The sequence below is a fragment of the Hyperolius riggenbachi genome, chromosome 1 (genome assembly GCF_040937935.1).
Source record: "Hyperolius riggenbachi isolate aHypRig1 chromosome 1, aHypRig1.pri, whole genome shotgun sequence".
NCBI classification, from domain to species: Eukaryota; Metazoa; Chordata; class Amphibia; order Anura; family Hyperoliidae; genus Hyperolius; species Hyperolius riggenbachi.
This window is the reverse complement of record NC_090646.1, coordinates 129,127,169-129,146,004: the sequence shown is the minus strand read 5'-3', so window position 1 is coordinate 129,146,004 and position 18,836 is coordinate 129,127,169. Positions and strand designations below refer to the sequence as shown.

The 18,836-nt window shown below is 42.8% G+C and overlaps 1 protein-coding gene across 2 annotated transcripts in view; it reads left to right on the top strand.

The window, feature by feature from the left end:
- Window positions 1-18,836, top strand: part of CORIN (corin, serine peptidase) — a 279,818-nt gene that overhangs the window by 160,209 nt on the left and 100,773 nt on the right. For both annotated transcript variants that reach the window (XM_068278537.1, XM_068278536.1), the window contains exon 5: window positions 10,034-10,215. In XM_068278537.1, coding sequence (XP_068134638.1) covers window positions 10,034-10,215 — 182 coding nt within the window. The remainder of the gene's footprint in view (window positions 1-10,033; window positions 10,216-18,836) is intronic.

Below are 18,836 nucleotides of genomic sequence, written 5' to 3'. Positions count from 1 at the left end.
CAGAGTAAAATGAGCCATAAATTCCTTTTCTCCCACGTTGCTGTCACTTCCAGTAGCTAGTAGAAATCTGACAGAACCGACAGGTTTTGTACTAGCCCGTCTCCTCATGAAGAATTCTCAGGGTTTTGTTTATTTTCAAAAGCACTTAGTGAATGGCAATTGCTCTGTCCAGCTGCCCAAAAAGGTGTGCAGCGAGCAGGGAAGCTGGCCAGCATCATTGTATAAATCCTTTTTAGCTAATGTCTTTATAAAGAATAGAAACCGTGCTGAGAATCCCCCATGAAGAGATGGATTAGTCCAAAACCTGTCAGTTCTTTCAGATTTCTACTTCCTACTGTAAGTGCAGCAACATAGGAGAAAAGTAAATTATGGCTCATTTTACTCTGGAACAAACATACTTCTTTTTTTGTAATTTTTCGAGATAGTGGTCCTTTAAAGTGGATCCGAGATAAACTTTTACTCTTTGCATAATTGTGTTCCTTTCATATAGTTTAGGGCATTCCTCAAGCCAAATACTTTTTTTTTGTTTTGTTTTAATACTGTAATTCCCTATAAACTAAACAAGCCTCGCCCACAGCTTTTCACAGTGCTTTGGCACTGTAGCAAGGGCTTATGAGAGCTCATTCTGGGCAGGAGGAGGTTACTAGCCAGAGATTTCAGAGGCAGAGGGGAGGAGGAGAGGGGACTTAATTTTCACATAGGCAAGCTGATAGCATCTCCAGCCCTCAGGCTCAGCCTGTGAAAATGTGACAAACAGAACATGGCTTCCCTAATTGTATCACAGGAATAAATAATCATAAATGTTTGAAGCTGTTTGCAGCTAGATATGCTGTGTAAACTATCTAAACTTTAGATAAGATATATAAACAAGTTGTTAGAGTTAGTTTTTCATCTCGGATCTGCTCTAAAGACAACCTGTGATGCAGTAGAAACTGTGAAGCCATAGCAGCTGGGTAACAGGGTTGGAGTGGAGAAGGTGGTGCAACATCCCTCCCGAATCAATTAATTTGATAACTGGCAAAGTTGCAATGAGGACATATTGAAGCTCTCCAGTAATCAAGGAAGCACAGTAGACATACTGGCCCTGATTCACTAAACAGCAGTAAGATTGCCGTGCGCAAGGCATTGCATGGCAGTCTTCCCATTACTACTGCAGATGGCTCAGGTTACACTGTCAGCGGTAATAATGGCAAAATCACCCTATTCTAGCAGCGCACAACAATATTACCAAGTTTAGTGAATTGGTACACTGTGATCAGCAGCATTATGTGATGAAATTTGTCCTCTTCTAACCCATAAAACCTGGACCTCCAAGCATCCTAGACCCCCCTAGACCCAGTAAATTCATGCATATCACTGCCAAGCAGGTGGAGATAGTGTTTAACACTATATATATATATATAATATAATATATATATATATATATATATATATATATATATATATATATATATATATAATATAAATATATATATATATATATATATATATATATAATATAAATATATATATATATATATATATATATATATATATATATATATATATATATATATATATATATATATATATATATATATACAGTGGAGGAGATAATTATTTGACCCCTAACTGATTTTGTAAGTTTGTCCAATGACAAAGAAATGAAAAGTCTCAGAACAGTATCATTTCAATGGTAGGTTTATTTTAACAGTGACAGCACATCAAAAGGAAAATCGAAAAAATAACCTTAAATAAAAGATAGCAACTGATTTGCATTTCATTGAGTGAAATAAGTTTTTGAACCCTCTAACAATAAAAGACTTAATACTTAGTGGAAAAACCCTTGTTTGCAAGCACAGAGGTCAAACGTTTCTTGTAATTGATGACCAAGTTTGCACACATTTTAGGAGGAATGTTGGTCCACTCCTCTTTGCAGATCATCTCTAAATCCCTAAGGTTTCGAGGCTGTCTCTGTGCAACTCTGAGCTTGAGCTCCCTCCATAGGTTTTCTATTGGATTAAGGTCCGAAGACTGACTAGACCACTCCATGACCTTAATGTGCTTCTTCTTGAGCCACTCCTTTGTTGCCTTTGCTGTATGTTTTGGGTCATTGTCGTGCTGGAACACCCATCCACGACCCATTTTCAGTTTCCTGGCAGAGGGAAGGAGGTTGTCGTTCAGGATTTCACGATACATGGCTCCGTCCATTTTCCCGTTAATGCGATTAAGTTGTCCTGTGCCCTTAGCAGAAAAACACCCCCAAAGCAAAATGTTTCCACCCCCATGCTTGACGGTGGGGACGGTGATTTGGGGGTCATAGGCAGCATTTTTCTTCCTCCAAACACAGCGAGTTGAGTTAATGCCAAAGAGCTCTATTTTGGTCTCATCAGACCACAGCACCTTCTCCCAGTCACTCACAGAATCATTCAGGTGTTCATTGGCAAACTTCAGACGGGCCTGCACATGTGCCTTCTTGAGCAGGGGGACCTTGCGAGCCCTGCAGGATTTTAATCCATTGCGGTGTAATGTGTTTCCAATGGTTTTCTTGGTGACTGTGGTCCCTGCTAATTTGAGGTCATTCACTAACTCCTCCCGTGTAGTTCTAGGATGCTTTTTCACCTTTCTCAGAACCATTGACACCCCACGAGGTGAGAGTCTTGCGTGGAGCCCCAGAGTGAGGTCGATTGATGGTCATTTTGTGCTCCTTCCATTTTCGAACAATCGCACCAACAGTTGTCACCTTCTCTCCCAGCTTCTTGCTAATGGTTTTGTAGCCCATTCCAGCCTTGTGCAGGTCTACAATTTTGTCTCTGACATCCTTGGACAGCTCTTTGGTCTTTCCCATGTTGGAGAGTTTGGAGTCTGCTTGATTGATTGATTCTGTGGACAGGTGTCTTTTATACAGGTGACTAGTTAAGACAGGTGTCCTTAATGAGGGTGACTAATTGAGTAGAAGTGTCTAACCACTCTGTGGGAGCCAGAACTCTTAATGGTTGGTAGGGGTTCAAAAACTTATTTCACTCAATGAAATGCAAATCAGTTGCTATCTTTTATTTAAGGTTATTTTTTCGATTTTCCTTTTGATGTGCTATCTGCCACTGTTAGAACAGTATCATTTCAATGGTAGGTTTATTTTAAGACTTTTCATTTCTTTGTCATTGGACAAACTTACAAAATCAGTGAGGGGGTCAAATAATTATTTCCTCCACTGTGTATATATATATTGATTCCAAACATTTTTTACAAATCAATAACTGCAAAGTGGGGTGTGCATAATTATTCGGCCCCCTTTGGTCTGGGTGCAGTCAGTTGCCCATAGACAGTGCCTGATGAGTGCTAATGACTAAATAGAGTGCACCTGTGTGTAATCTAATGTCAGTACAAATACAGCTGCTCTGTGACGGCCTCAGAGGTTGTCTAAGAGAATATTGGGAGCAACAACACCATGAAGTCCAAAGAACACATCAGACAGGTCAGGGATAAAGTTATTGAGAAATTTAAAGCAGGCTAAGGCTGCAAAAAGATTTCCAAAGCCTTGAACATCCCACGGAGCACTGTTCAAGCGATCATTCAGAAATGGAAGGAGTATGGCACAACTGTAAACCTACCAAGACAAGGCCGTAAACCTAAACTCACAGGCCGAACAAGGAGAGCGTTGATCAGTAATGCAGTCAAGAGGCCCATGGTGACTCTGGACGAGCTGCAGAGATCTACAGCTCAGGTGGGGGAATCTGTCGATAGGACAACTATTAGTCGTGCACTGCACAAAGTTGGCCTTAATGGAAGAGTGGCAAGAAGAAAGACATTGTTAACAGAAAAGCATAAGAAGTCCCATTTGCAGTCGGCCACAAGCCATGTGGAGGACACAGCAAACATGTGGAAGAAGGTGCTCTGGTCAGATGAGACCAAAATTGAACTTTTTGGCCTAAATGCAAAGCGCTATGTGTGGCGGAAAACTAACACTGCACATCACTCTAAACACACCATCCCCACTGTCATATATGGTGGTGGCAGCATCATGCTCTGGGGGTGCTTCTCTTCAGCGGGGACAGGGAAGCTGGTCAGAGTTGATGGGAAGATGGATGGAGCCAAATACAGGGCAATCTTGGAAGAAAACTTCTTGGAGTCTGCAAAAGACTTGAGACTGGGGCGGAGGTTCACCTTCCAGCAGGACAACGACCCTAAACATAAAGCCAGGGCAACAATGGAACGGTTTAAAACAAAACATATCCATGTGTTTAGAATGGCCCAGTCAAAGTCCATATCTAAATCTAATAGAGAATCTGTGACAAGATCTGAAAATTGCTGTTCACAAACTCTGTCCATCTAATCTGACTGAGCTGGAGCTGTTTTGCAAAGAAGAATGGGCAAGGATTTCAGTCTCTAGATGTGCAAAGCTGGTAGAGGCATACCCTAAAAGACTGGCAGCTGTAATTGTAGCAACAGGTGGTTCTACAAAGTATTGACTCAGGGGGCTGAATAATTATGCACACCCCACTTTGCAGTTATTGATTTGTAAAAAATGTTTGGAATCCCGTATGATTTTCGTTCCACTTCTCACGTGTACACCACTTTGTATTGGTCTTTCACAGGATATTCCAATAAAATAGATTCATGTTTATGGCAGTAATGTGACAAAATGTGGAAAACTTCAAGGGGGCTGAATGCTTTTTTGCAAGCCACTGTGTATATATATATATATATATATATATATATATATATATATATATATATATATATATATATATATATATATATATATATATATATATATATATATATATATATATATATATATATATATATATTTTAATTTAGTTTAGTTTAGTTTAATTTAGTTTTGTTTTTACCTTTTCTCTGCTCTGTTTCTTCCTTTCTATAACCGTTCCGAATGGCTGAGTGTTAGCTACCCACAGCTCCATGCTGGAGATATACCGAACATCTCTCTTGGTTTTACTTCATGCTCTAATCTTTATGAATTTACATAATTGAGGTATTTACCTCACAAGCCGGTAATTTTCTTCACTAGTCAGTAATTTCAGTTTTTATTGCAGTAACAGAATTGTTATTACACAAAATGTTTGGTAAAATCAGCTGCTGTTTGCTTTACCGAATGCACTTGTAACGATCGGTGAAGCACAGAGAGGATCTAATTACCGGTGATCTGCAGTATCACTGGGAATACAGATGTATACCAGATTATAAGTGATCTTCAGTATCACTGATAATCCGATATACCAGCTAACCTCTGTTCACCTGAGTAGAGTGTAGTGTTTGGTGTAACAGTAACACTTAAGAGGACTAGGCCTCAGAGCAGTGAGGAGTACTGCACAGATTCCTCCCGAAGACCTGAACTCTCCAAGGCGGGAGGAGTCAGGCTGAGAGAAGGAAGGACTATCTGAAAGTGACACTCTGGAGGAAGTGTCACTAACAAGACAGGGAACCGCCTCTAATAGTAAGGTCGGTTCTCGAGGTCGGACAAGCCAGGTCGTAAACACACGGACAGATAAATTACAGATTCAGAAGGCGGAGGCGGAGTCAAGGTACAGGCAGGGTTCGGCAACAGGGTATCAGATATATCGAGGTACAAAATCAGGAGGCAGAAGCAGAGTTTAAGGACGAGCCGGTGTACGGCAACAGAGTATCAGAATGGCAAGGTACAAGATCAGAGTTCAGGAGGATAGTCAGGCAGGCAAAGAGTCATAACAGATAATCACAATCAAACTAGTACTTTAAGCTATCAACAGAATCTAGCTAAGTGTAGGATTACAGCTCCAGCTGGTCCCGGCACACTTAAGGATCTGACTAAGGGTCTGAGTGCTCCCACGTTTGTGATCGCAATGCCAGACAACCAGCAACTGAACAGCCAGCAGTATATATACACAGGTATCTCTCCAGCACCTCCCTAAGTGCTGGACCAATGAGAAGTGGAGCCAGAGTCAGCTGACCAGCCTGGTCAGCTGACTCACTTCAGGCCGTCATATTTTCTGCCTCAGTTAGCGCGCGCGTCACTACCAACGCTAGTGGACTATGAGTCCGAGCCACACCAGCACTGTCCCTGGCGTCCGCCGCGGGAGCCGCCGCACTGCACGCGGCGGCCTTTCCGCGTTCACCGCTGCTCACGCGGCGTGCGGCGGCTCCTTCATGCGGCGCCGCCATGCTGGATGCGGAAGCAGCCGCCCCGCTCTGAGAGCGAGCGGCTGCGCTTCCGCGCTTCCTTACAGCACTAAGACTTTGTGAATTGAAACCATTGTGTTGTTTTAAATTTATGCAGAATGAGAACCCCCTGTACTTTACAGGCTGTGTGCAAATATGCTTTTAATGTTGTTTTTATTAAGCATTTTATTAAATGATTATTTCGTTATTAATACTTAGAATGTTCAGTATTTAAACCTGTAAATTGTCAGGTGTTTTTGCAAACAAGAAAAGCAGGTACTGTTTTTTTCTGAACAGTGATGGCCTTGGGTGCTCCAAGTTTTATTAGTTTTCTGTTTTGAACAATCACACATGAATGTTACATCTCTTATCCTTGGAAAAACCTGTAACATAGACACCTAATGCCTGCCACAGTTATCCTACATATACCATATGTTGAAAAACAGAAAGTCAGATCCTTGTTTACTAGAATTATCCTGTGATTGAAGCTTGTGTTAAAGAGGCACTGTAGGTAGAATGCCGTACCATATTTTTTGGATTATAAGATGCACTTTTTCTCCCCAAAAGTGTGTGGGGGTTAAAGTCAGTGCATCTCATAGTCCAAATGTCCCCCCATAATTACTTGTATACCCCCTGCCCCTGTCCTTTCCTTGCACTGTGTGTCATCCTCTGGCCCCCTGTGTCAGTCCTCTGCCCTGTGTGTGTGTGTGTGCCCTTCCTTGCTCCCCTGTGTCCATCCTCTGCCCAGTGTGTGTGCCCCTCCTCCCCCCCTCGTGACACTCCTCTGCCCTGTGTGTGTGTGTGTGTGCCCTTCCTTGCTCCCCTGTGTCCATCCTCTGCCCTGTGTGTGTGCCCCTCCTCCCCCCCTCGTGACACTCCTCTGCCCTGTGTGTGTGTGCCCTTCATTGATCCCCTGTGTCCATCTTCTGCCCTGTGTGTGTGCCCTTCTTTACCCCCCCGTAACAATCCTCTGCCCTGTGTGTGCGCCCTTCCTTGCTCCCCAGTTTCCATCCTCTGCCCTACGTGTGTGCCCTTCCTCCCACCCCCTGTGTCCATCCTCTATGTGTGTGTGCCCTTCCTTTACCCCGTGTCTACCCTCTGCCCCATGTCCTACTCTGTCTGTGTGTGCTTCCTTGCCCGTGTCCTCCTTTGCCCCATGTCATTCTTTTCCCAGAGGATAATACATACAGTGTGGCTCCCTTTTCTAATTGGTCTTGGAAGCTCCGTCATTGGAGCAAGTATTTTGCCCCAATGACAGAGCTGTGGGCCTGCCTCCGAGACTGACTCCCACAGAGACACAAGGTACAAGGAGGGCACAAGGTGAACATAATAATTGACGGGGGTGGAAAGTCCATAAGACGCCCCTGCACCATGGACACACCAGGTTTAGTATATTTTTTCCCCTAATTTTTGTCCTCTAAACCTATGTTTCTTATAGCCCAGAGTGTTTTATAGTCTAAAACAGGCATGGGCAAACTTGGCCCTCCAGCTGTTAAGGAACTACAAGTCCCACAATGCATTGCAGGAGTCTGACAGCCACAGTCATGTCTCATAAAGGCAAATGCATTGTGGGACTTGTAGTTCCGTAACAGCTGGAGGGCCGAGTTTGCCCATGCCTGGTCTAAAAAAAATATGGGTAAATCCAAATGTGAAATGATTTTACAATGGGAAACATGGAATAAATAATTGGTAAATTAATATTGTAAATAAATGAGGAATTGTATTCATTACATTACGGTATTTTCACTACAGGTGTGGTTTGACTTAGGAGAGGGCCTTTTTGGCATGACATCTTGGGCACCAATAAACTTATCAGTTTGGATTACCAGAATCAATTTCAGGCAGATGTAATAATTTTGATTGAATTTGCCTGAAATCTGTGTTACTAATAAAATCAATTTATAACTTCGTAAATAACAATATATGAATTGTGAGGATTTCTCTTCTTAACATTACTTAAATTAGTACATTTTGAAGGTGGAAACTTTGGTCAGATACTGTAATCTAAATGAGACAAAAAATAAATATGCATTTAGTTACTAGGTTTTTCTTTTTTTCTTTGTTTTTTTGTGATTCCATCAAAGAACTAGTCTAAAATCTGTGTGGTCAGCATGAGTTGGAATCTAATGATTTTCAAAATATAATCATTCTTGGGTATACATTTTTCTTATAAATATCATTCAACCTCAGTTACTAAATTACTTAACAATGTGCAGTTTGATTAGTAAACAATATAGGCTTGTGTTCTTGGAAACACGTGGCAGTAAATATAGAGCACATTGTTTACTTTTGTAGCTGTTTTCCTTTGAATAAACCAACCTAGAACAAAGCATATGAAGTTATGTTTATTTTCTCCAATTCAGAACTTTGAAGTGAATTTATGCTGTTTGGGGTTTTCTTTACTCCATATGAATATTTATCACATACATTGAGAATTCTGCAGGCACTTGTAGTGCTTAGACTGTCTAAGAACTCCACATGGATGTGAAGGGAGAGGGAAGGATGAGTTATTAATGTTTGACTCAAGTCTTCAATGTTAAGTAATCCAAATTGATGGTGGGAGTTTTCATAGAAACCTGTGTGCATATGGTAAAACTTCAAATATTCGTAGGCAGTATTTTATATGTAGGAGGTGCCCATGGGTAGTAAGGGTGTATATATTGTGTGGTACAATAGATGGTAAAGAGGGTCTTACCTTCAAGAAGCACGGACATGGGGTTCTCAAAAAAAAAAACCTAATTTATTATGCACTTTAGGGCAACTCATTTCATAGTGAAAGCCTCATCACGCACTTTTACTTGATCTGATGAAGTGGCTTCTGCTGTGAAATGCCCTCACAAACCTGGAGCACCTCCTTCCTCCACCCAGTTTTTTCAGTGACCCTTATCCGAGGAACTCACATTCTACTATTGTGAATGGCAAATATTGATCAACAAACCCAAAATGCAACTTGAAGGCTCCTCCTCGGTTTACTTCAAGGCAAAAAAAAACCTGTTCAAAACACTAATGGCGCTCATTAATGATTCAATCTTGATTGTACAATCTTACCACTTCTGCATAATACATTAGACTATTAAAAGTATCCATGTAAAGTATATTCACTTAGTTTAACTGTCTACTACATAGATTTGGTAGGATTGTATCATTGGTGGACACCTTAGGCTCCTTTTTTATAGTAGGTATGTAAACAAAATTGCCCCCGCTCAAAAATGCTTTTTATTGCTTTGCAACCTGAAATGAAGATGCAACAAAACAGTTTTACCAGCTGCATTTCCTCAATGAACTTATAGCTGCTAAGTGAAAATTATCATAGCAGCAGTAAAAAATAAAAAAATAAATCCCTGAGATGGGTTACGGATCACCACATATGTGTTTCTTTATCCATGTCCATTTTTTTTTTTTTTTTAACATTTAATTGTTAACTGATGCCATTATGTCTTTCACTTGGCTGCTGTTGAAGGATGCATTGAGTAAATACAGCCGAAAAACAACAAAACAGGAATATAGAGTTTCAGAATTACAAAGTTAGCTTCTTGTACAAATTATACAATACTGTGTTTTTGTAATTACATAATTTTGTTAATGTTACACAGTATTGTATAGTTGAAAACCCTTTAAGAGCACATGGAAAACAAACAAATTGTCGGAAAGTAAATCATTTATCCACGTTTCACCATCTTTAACACAGGATTCAAATTGCACACAATCTCATGGAACCTATTTAAAGTAGAGGGCCATCTGTGTTTTGAAGGACTTACTATTTCTCTATCCACAATACATACTTAATATTGCTTAATGTTCTAGCTCTAGTAATTGACATACAATCTGGTAAATTCTATGCTTGCTATTGCCAACAGCTAAACTGTTTACAAGACTTTCTTCCTTATTTCAACAGTCAGACATTGCTACCATGCCGATCATTCTGTGAAGCCGCACAAGATGGCTGTGGGCCTGTGCTGGAAGTGGTCAATTCCTCCTGGCCAGAGATCCTGAGATGTTCCCAGTTCCAGAACAAGTCTGAGAACAGTAATCACAGTCGTGTTTGCTTCTCTCCTCAGCATGAGAAAGGACGGCAATGTAAGTCTATAAACAGATGTATTTTTATTATCGGTAATGTCTATTTTTAAAGAGAGAACATATTATGAGCGTTGTACATTAGAACAGGGATAGTTCAATAGATCTTGGCACAGCAGAAGAGGCGTACCCTGCCCAGAAATGCATGTTTTTTTTGTATTTACATGTGAAACTTCTGTAGTTTACAGAGTCAGAATATACATTTTTTGTAAATTGGTGTTTTCTGAAACTTGTCCCAAGACTTCTTGTGTGGGAAAACCAGAACTCGCAGAGTAGTTTTAGTTCAGCGAATATGGTTGTCACTAGGGATAGCCATGCCTAGGAGAACTTAACGCATAATCAGGATTAGCAAATCAGAACCTTAAATCTATTAGCTGATTGAACTGATCACATGCTTCTCCGTGAGTTCTCCTAGGCAGGGCCATCCATCTCTAGTTGTCACCTGTCCACTAAGTGTTCAAGTCACTGAGAACCAAGAGCTGAGGATCATGTAACACAAATTGTACATTGATTTAGAGGTACTAGCTTAGATTGTCTGAGTACAAAGAAGGGTCCAGTGTTAGTTGTAACAATTATGAGATGGTTTGAGGCCTATTTCTAGACCATCACTGCCAACGTTTCTTCCATTTGTCCCAACCCTGAAATATTGGCACAGGTACTTCTTTTTCATTGTATGGACTGCAGTGGACTAGATTACCCTTAATCCCTTGTTATATTGCTGAAGTGAACCACATTAACCATAATACCCAGTTGATTATTAGGCAGTGAGTAAATAGTGCCATTTTCAAATAGAAAATATTAAATTCAGGTCAGTTTTCATTCATGTGCAATGCACTCATTTAACATGAAAACATGAGAGTCCACTCAACTAAATTAAAAATGGTGGCATTTACTCTAGACAGACACCTGATAATAAACTTGTAGAAAGTGAAGATAATGACACTGAAGATATTTTTTTAAAATCAACGTTCTTTATAGGTAGTCCCCACAGACTCCTTATAAGGCAAATGTGAACATTCATCTCTTGGTGGTGCCAGTTTGACAATGCTTTGAAATTTAATTACTGCAAATGGGAAGAACTTTCATACCTATGCCTCTGAAATTAAAGATTCTGCAGGTGATGAAGATAGTTGTTTTTGGTAACTTTAGTTGCAGCTTAAACAGAATATATTACTATATTCTTTCCAAGAAGGAGACTGGGTCCTTCAGAAAAGTGAATGGTGTGATGTAAATTATTCCTTTCTGCCCTTGTATTCCAGACATGCATAAATTATTGCTGTTTTGCACACATAGCGCTTTTAAATGGACTCGTCAGCAGGTGTAAAATCAGAAATGCTTAGTTCAAGCAGTAAACTGACTCCTGTGTAAGTGACACTTCAGTGCTGTCAGTCTGAGCAGAACTTCAGATTGTTACAAATGCCTGTTTTGTAGCCTCTTCTTTAAAATTCAGGGGGTAATTGAGGCTTGTCTTTCACCCCTACTAACTCTTTAAGGACTCTTTCACATGGACACATGAACAGCTTCCTGTCTGCCAGGCAATGAGCTCTTTTCAGGTGCACTTTAATGCAGCCAAATGGCCTTTATAACCCAACATGTGTCATTGTGTGACCCACAGTGCTATTACCTGTAATCAGAAAAACTCATCATGTTGTGTCTGAACAGAGCCTCTCTTAGATGGGTCTCAGTGTGGAGCTGCCTCTCCTCCAGGTGTAACCGTAACAGTGTTTATGAAGGCCTAAAGCCTGGTACACACATCCAATTTTGATTGGCCAATGATTAGCCAGTTTTACCACTTCCATGTAGTATGAGAGCTTACCTTCACAATCTGTTAATAGAATTCAAAGTCTATTGGCCCTCACACTACATGGAGGTGGTTAAATTGGTCAGTGATTGGCAAGTCAAAATTGAATGTGTGTATGCACCTTTAGAGTGTAAGGACTATACAAAAATAATGGTTGCCATCACAACAACACTCAGGGGCGTCGCTAGCCCTGTTTTAGGGGGGCACGTGCCCCCAATCTTTCCTGGGGTGCCACGGATCTCCGCCCGGCCGCCTCCTCTGTCAAGACTCAGCGGCTTCCTCCAGCCGCCGCGCCACTGACCGTCTCAGACCTCAGGATCAGGCGGCGAGCCGGCGACCAATCGTGCGGGCGCTAGGACCCAGCGCCCGCACTGATATGCGGAAGTGACATCACTTCCGCATATCGAGCGGGTGCGTCCAGCGCCCGCTCGTACATCTGGTCGGGTCGCCGCTGATCCTGAGGTCTGCTGAGAGGTAGGGGGGGAGCGGCGGCGGCTAGAGGGGGGCCTCCCTGTCACTCACTCACTCACTCAAGGGTCTCCCTGGCACGCACTCACTCCCTAAAGGGGCTCCCTGTCACTCACTCCCTAAAGGGGCTCCCTGTCACTCACTCACTGCCTAAAGGGGCTCCCTGTCACTCACTCACTGCCTAAAGGGGCTCCCTGTCACTCACTCACTCCCTAAAGGGGCTCCCTGTCACTCACTCACTCCCTAAAGGGGCTCCCTGTCACTCACTCACTCCCTAAAGGGGCTCCCTGTCACTCACTCACTCCCTAAAGGGGCTCCCCTGGCACTCACTCCCTATAGGGGCTCCCTGGCACTCACTCACTCACTCCCTAAAGGGGCTCCCTGGCACTTACTCACTCCCTAAAGGGGCTCCCTGTCACTCACTCCCTAAAGGGGCTCCCTGGCACGCACCCACTCCCTAAAGGGGCTCCCTGGCACGCACTCACTCCCTAAAGGGGCTCCCTGTCACTCACTCACTCCCTAAAGGGGCTCCCTGTCACTCACTCACTCCCTAAAGGGGCTCCCTGTCACTCACTCACTCCCTAAAGGGGCTCCCTGGCACGCACCCACTCCCTAAAGGCGCTCCCTGGCACGCACTCACTCCCTAAAGGGGCTCCCTGTCACTCACTCACTCCCTAAAGGGGCTCCCTGGCACGCACCCACTTCCTAAAGGGGCTCCCTGGCACGCACCCACTCCCTAAAGGGGCTCCCTGGCACGCACTCACTCCCTAAAGGGGCTCCCTGTCACTCACTCACTCACTCCCTAAAGGGGCTCCCTGTCACTCACTCCCTAAAGGGGCTCCCTGTCACTCACTCACTCCCTAAAGGGGCTCCCTGTCACTCACTCACTCCCTAAAGGGGCTCCCTGTCACTCACTCCCTAAAGGGGCTCCCTGGCACGCACTCACTCCCTAAAGGGGCTCCCTGGCACGCACTCACTCCCCAAAGGGGCTCCCTGGCACTCACTCACTAAAGGGGCTCCCTGGCACTCACTCACTTCCTAAAGGGCCTCCCTGTCACTCACTCACTCCCTAAAGGGCCTCCCTGTCACTCACTCACTCCCTAAAGGGCCTCCCTGTCACTCACTCACTCCCTAAAGGGGCTCCCTGTCACTCACTCACTCCCTAAAGGGGCTCCCTGTCACTCACTCACTCCCTAAAGGGGCTCCCTGTCACTCACTCACTGCCTAAAGGGGCTCCCTGTCACTCACTCACTGCCTAAAGGGGCTTCCTGTCACTCACTCACTGCCTAAAGGGGCTCCCTGGCACTCACTCACTGCCTAAAGGGGCTTCCTGTCACTCACTCACTGCCTAAAGGGGCTCCCTGGCACTCACTCACTACCTAAAGGTGCTCCCTGTCACTCGCTATCGGGGTCCCTGTCACTCACTACCTAACTGGAGGCGACTGTCACTCACTAGCTAACCTGGGGGTCCCTGTCACTCACTACCTAACTTGGGGGGGCTACCATATTAAGGGGGCATTCTGCCTATTTATGTGAAATGCTGTCTATTTATGTGCCTCATGACTGCTGAATGTGTCTTGTTGGGAGCCTTATGATTTGTTGGGGGCCTCATGATTGCTGAATTTGTCTTGTTGGGGGCCTCATGATTTGTTGGGGGCCTCATGATTGCTGAATTTGTCTTGTTGGGGGCCTCATGATTGCTGAATTTGTCTTGTTGGGGGCCTCATGATTTGTTGGGGGCCTCATGATTGCTGAATATGTCTTGTTGGGGGTCACATGATTGCTAACTGCGAGACTATGGGAAAAGCTGAATCCTTATCATATGAGACAATAGCATTAAACCTACTTTTTTAGCGTTTTAAAACAGAAAATAAAACTGGGAGGTTCTAAAAAATTGAATACATTTTTCAGGAGTAGGATGGATGAAATTGTTTATCTTCACAGTTTATTTTCAACTTGGATTTTCCATAATGTTCATGTATGAGTTAAAACGTTTGTACAGTATTTAGTTTAAATTGCTGTTGCCACTTTGCGATAGATACCGGTAAGTGACTTTTGGGTTGCAGTTTGGGCACTCGGCCTCCAAAAGGTTCGCCACCACTGTCCTAATCTGATGTCCCACCATTGCTAGGTTCATGTAAATTTGTCTCCACCCGTTACCACACCTATATTCTGGTCCATGGCCCACCCATTTTTTGGTGCGGCACGATAAGCACGCCGCACAACGTGATCGTCATATTTTTGGCACGCTAGCTGCAGTGTGCTGAATTCTGCTGCCTACAGTATGTACAGTATACGCTGTTCTCTAGTGCTTGCACTGTGTGCTGATTTACCTCCAGTGTGTACAGTGTAAGATGTTACTATGTGCCTTTATTGATTGTAAACCAGCTGTATTGTATGCTGATCCCTGCTACTTTCAGTATGTACAGTATTAGCTGTAAAGCCTGGTACACACATACAATTTTGATTAGCCAATTTTAGCTCTGTTCATAAAATTCATTGTCTGTTGGCCCACTTACTGCACGGGGGTGGGAAATTGGGGGTCAGTGATTGACCAATCAAAATTGTATGTGCGTATACATCTTTGATCTATGCCTATACTGATTGTAAATGATCTAAATAAAGGACAGGGGGCTCCGTCCAATATTTCGATGGGCAGGCCCGTTATCCGTAGCTTACACCGCTGCTAAGTTCATGTACATTTGGCCCCACCCATGGCCACGCCCACTCACCGCATGGCCACGCCCATCCCCGCCTGGTGCCCACAGGTGCCACTGATCTCCAAGGACCCTAGAAACGCCCCTGACAACACTGTCCATAACTCTGACTGCAACCATAAAGATATTGGCTGAAGAAGAAAAAAAACTGTTTATGCTCCTCTTCCTTTATAAGGCAATACTACAGAAAGCGCATTGACCTAGAAGATAACTATAGCTCTGAAATGCCACTTTGGCTGACCTTCCAGGGGCTTTCCCAAAAATGACAAATGACACTTTTAGTCTGGTCTTTAACTTAGAAAGTAAAGTATCATAAGTGGGTCTTAACTATAAATTCCCATTGTAGCAGCAGGCTTCATGCAGCATGGCCGAGTCTTCTCTGTGATGATGGATTTCTTTGGGTAACGGGCTCCAAGTTTCCTAGACTGCTGGGTGTTCCCTGTTTAGCAAAGATGGTCTCAAAGCCTCCTTGTTCCAAGAAGTGCATTATGTACACTGTGATGTATTACTGCACAGTTTATATTCATGTCAGAGGTTAAGGGCTTGTTTAGACTTATGCGGGATATAAATGCTCATAATGACACTAAGCTCTGTTGAGAGGAAAAAACAAATATACATGGATTGAATTGCAGAGCCTGCACAGCTGGTTTCATGATAATTTACTATGCGTGCTCACCATTTGTAGCTCATGTAGAAGGAAAAGTATTTGTTGGAGCTTAGTCATTTCAGTATAAGTACAGAACAGCGGATACCTACAGATTGTAGGATTCCTTTTCAAAATTGTATTACCATTCTTGTCTTAAAGTGGTCTAAAAACTCTGACATAACAATAAAAATGTGTTTTCCTACTCTTTTTCACCCACACAGTTACCATATTTCCTTTTGTGCACAAGTAATATTAACCATTTACGAATTACAGGTTCCCAAAGTACAGTTTATGTGCTCTGAAAGCTGCCATTGCATTTTATTCAAGCTGCTTTGTGAGGGAATTCCCCCTCCCCTCATGGTTCACTCTGCCATCCGATTTGGCATCAGTTAAGAGTGAAAGGAATTTGTTACAGTAAATAAGAGATAAGCAAGTGAAATGTATACTTCACTACTTAGCAGCACTTTAGGAACTCTCTCAATCCCAGGTTAAGAAAACATGGTCATTGATCGTGCTCCTTTAACTTTATGTATCCAAACAGAAATATAAAATCTAACCACCCTTAAATGGAAATAAAGATTGGTACTAATCCAATTCAGTTTTTCTCCTACGTTTTTCCCAAGGCGATAATTTTTCATCTCTGAGTAAAATACATTTTCAGCACTCTGCAATTAAAAAAGGTAGGTGAAAAGTGCTGTCAAAATTATTCTTAGCATTTTCTTGGTTTCTGGTGGCTTAAAAGGCAATTTCATTAAGATGTGAAAATATCACTTAGGAGAAAACTTAGGAGAAAAAGTGAAACAGATCGGGCCCATTATGTTTTAGTGTTACTACATGTGACTGTGGGATTACAGGTGAACCAATTTCCCCTTTGACAAGAGATCAGGGTTAGCTTTTCAATCCTTACGTCATAACAAATTGCTGGCCCTGCCTGACCTTCTGGCACTTATCTTGACCTCTACCAAAGCACTGTAGGTATACCTTTAGACAAAAGGCAAATAACATTTATATTGCGCTTTTCTCCTGGCGGACTCAAAGCGCCAGAGCAGCAGCCACTAGGGCGCGCCCTATAGGCAGTAGCAGTGTTGGGGAGACTTGCCAAAGCTCTCCTACTGCATAGGTGCTGGCTTACTGAACAGGCAGAGCTGAGATTCGAACCCAGGTCTCCTGTGTCAGAGGCTGAGCCCTTAACCATTACACCACTCAGCCACCCTTTACCACTTATAAGAGCAGGTGGGTGCCAGTGTCCTCTCTTGTGTACCGCATTCACACTATTAACAGACATGTGGCACCACACTTGGCATAGAGTGTGTGTCTTTATATTGTACACATTGCTAGTGAAAAGGCCAGAAGCCTTAGTTTGTACCGTAATTCTCCAAGTCCTATCTCAATGCCTTTTTTGGTAAATGAATGTTCCCAAGGGTGGAAAACGTATGTAATTCACCAAATGCGGAGATTTATTTTCTTCGTGACAGAAATTTGCAGTCCTCTCCCGGGTTCATGGAATAGCAGTTCTGTAATTGCAGTCTTGTGCAAGCACCTACCATGTTAAGTTTGTGTAACACTCTGTGTTTTACTGCTGTACATTCTGACTGCAAGATTTCATTCATTTTTCTGCAACCTTTGCTGTGATCTCTTAGGGCCCAAGCAAGGGGTTAAAAGTGAACTCAAGGCTAGAGTGATACAGAGGCTGACATATTTATTTCCTTTTAAGCAATACCTGTTGCCTGGCTGTCCTGCTGATCCTCTGCCTGTAATACTTTCAGGCATAGACCCTAAACAAGCATGCAGATCACGTGTCTCTGACAATGTTGTCAGAGCGGACAAGATTAGCTGCATGTTTGTTTCTGGTGTAATTCAGACACTACTGCAGCCAAATACATTAGCAGGGCTGCTAGGCAACTACAGTAGTGTTGATTAAAAAAGAAATAAATATGGCAGCCTCCATATTACTCTCACCTTGGGTTCACTTTAAACATATGCAACTTGCTAGCTGATACTTTTTTTTAAAAATTAAATCTAGGCATCAGTTTGATAGATCACTTCCATTGAAAACTAGATTCAGCTCTTTTTGAGATCCAAGCAGTCTCCATAGTTCTACGCATTGTTAGGCTTAAAGGCAGATATTTGAAATTGCCTGCCTGTGTATAAATTAACTCTAATGCTCAGCTGCTCCACACTGATCTAGCAGACTGTTAAGACTGGAGTTGTAAGGGTTCCTGCCAGTCTAGCAATTAAGTAAAGAAAATTGACAACAATGGTTTCTGCTCTGGGCTGCTAATTACTCATGAGAGGAAGTACCTCTGCCGTATCTGGAGAATTTCTGGTTCCAAAGTCCGCAACAAGCCCACCCCCTTTATTTTCTCACAATCTGGGATTTCTGCTATTAATTCAAATTTCCTTTTGCAGATGCTCCCAGAGGTTGTATCACAACTACAATTTAAAACTGAGAGGCATGGATGGCCTCTGGAAGTAAATTCTCTGCCAAGTTATGTCTCTTTGAGAGTAATCCCTCCTGTTGGGCTTTTATGCCTGTGAATGTTTTCCTTTCTTTAATATCTAAGCCTGCTGGTGATCCCGGCATTATGTAGCTGTAAGAACCACGTAGTCAATAGTTCTGGATCTGTTTAGTAGCATACTGGGTTATGTGTGACCTGTCATTCCTGCAGGTAGAGCAAGAATTCATACTGACCATAGCAAAGGGGAGCTTCGCACTCACAGGGCATGTCTCAGTTGGTGGGACACAGCCCTTGTGAGTTTTTATAGGAATAGCATTTTTATAAATCAACTAGAATCTGCTTTGGATTTGGGTGAGATGTTCCACACGGATATCTGCACTGGATTAATGATGTTCTAACTTCTCAGTTAACAGAACCCCATACCGATTTACCATTGGTCCGTAAAGCCAGCATGAGGTTTGAAACTCTTGCCCTTCCAGAGAATGAGATTCCATAGGATTACTAGTGTAGCCCTTTATTACTCGCTGCTGTGT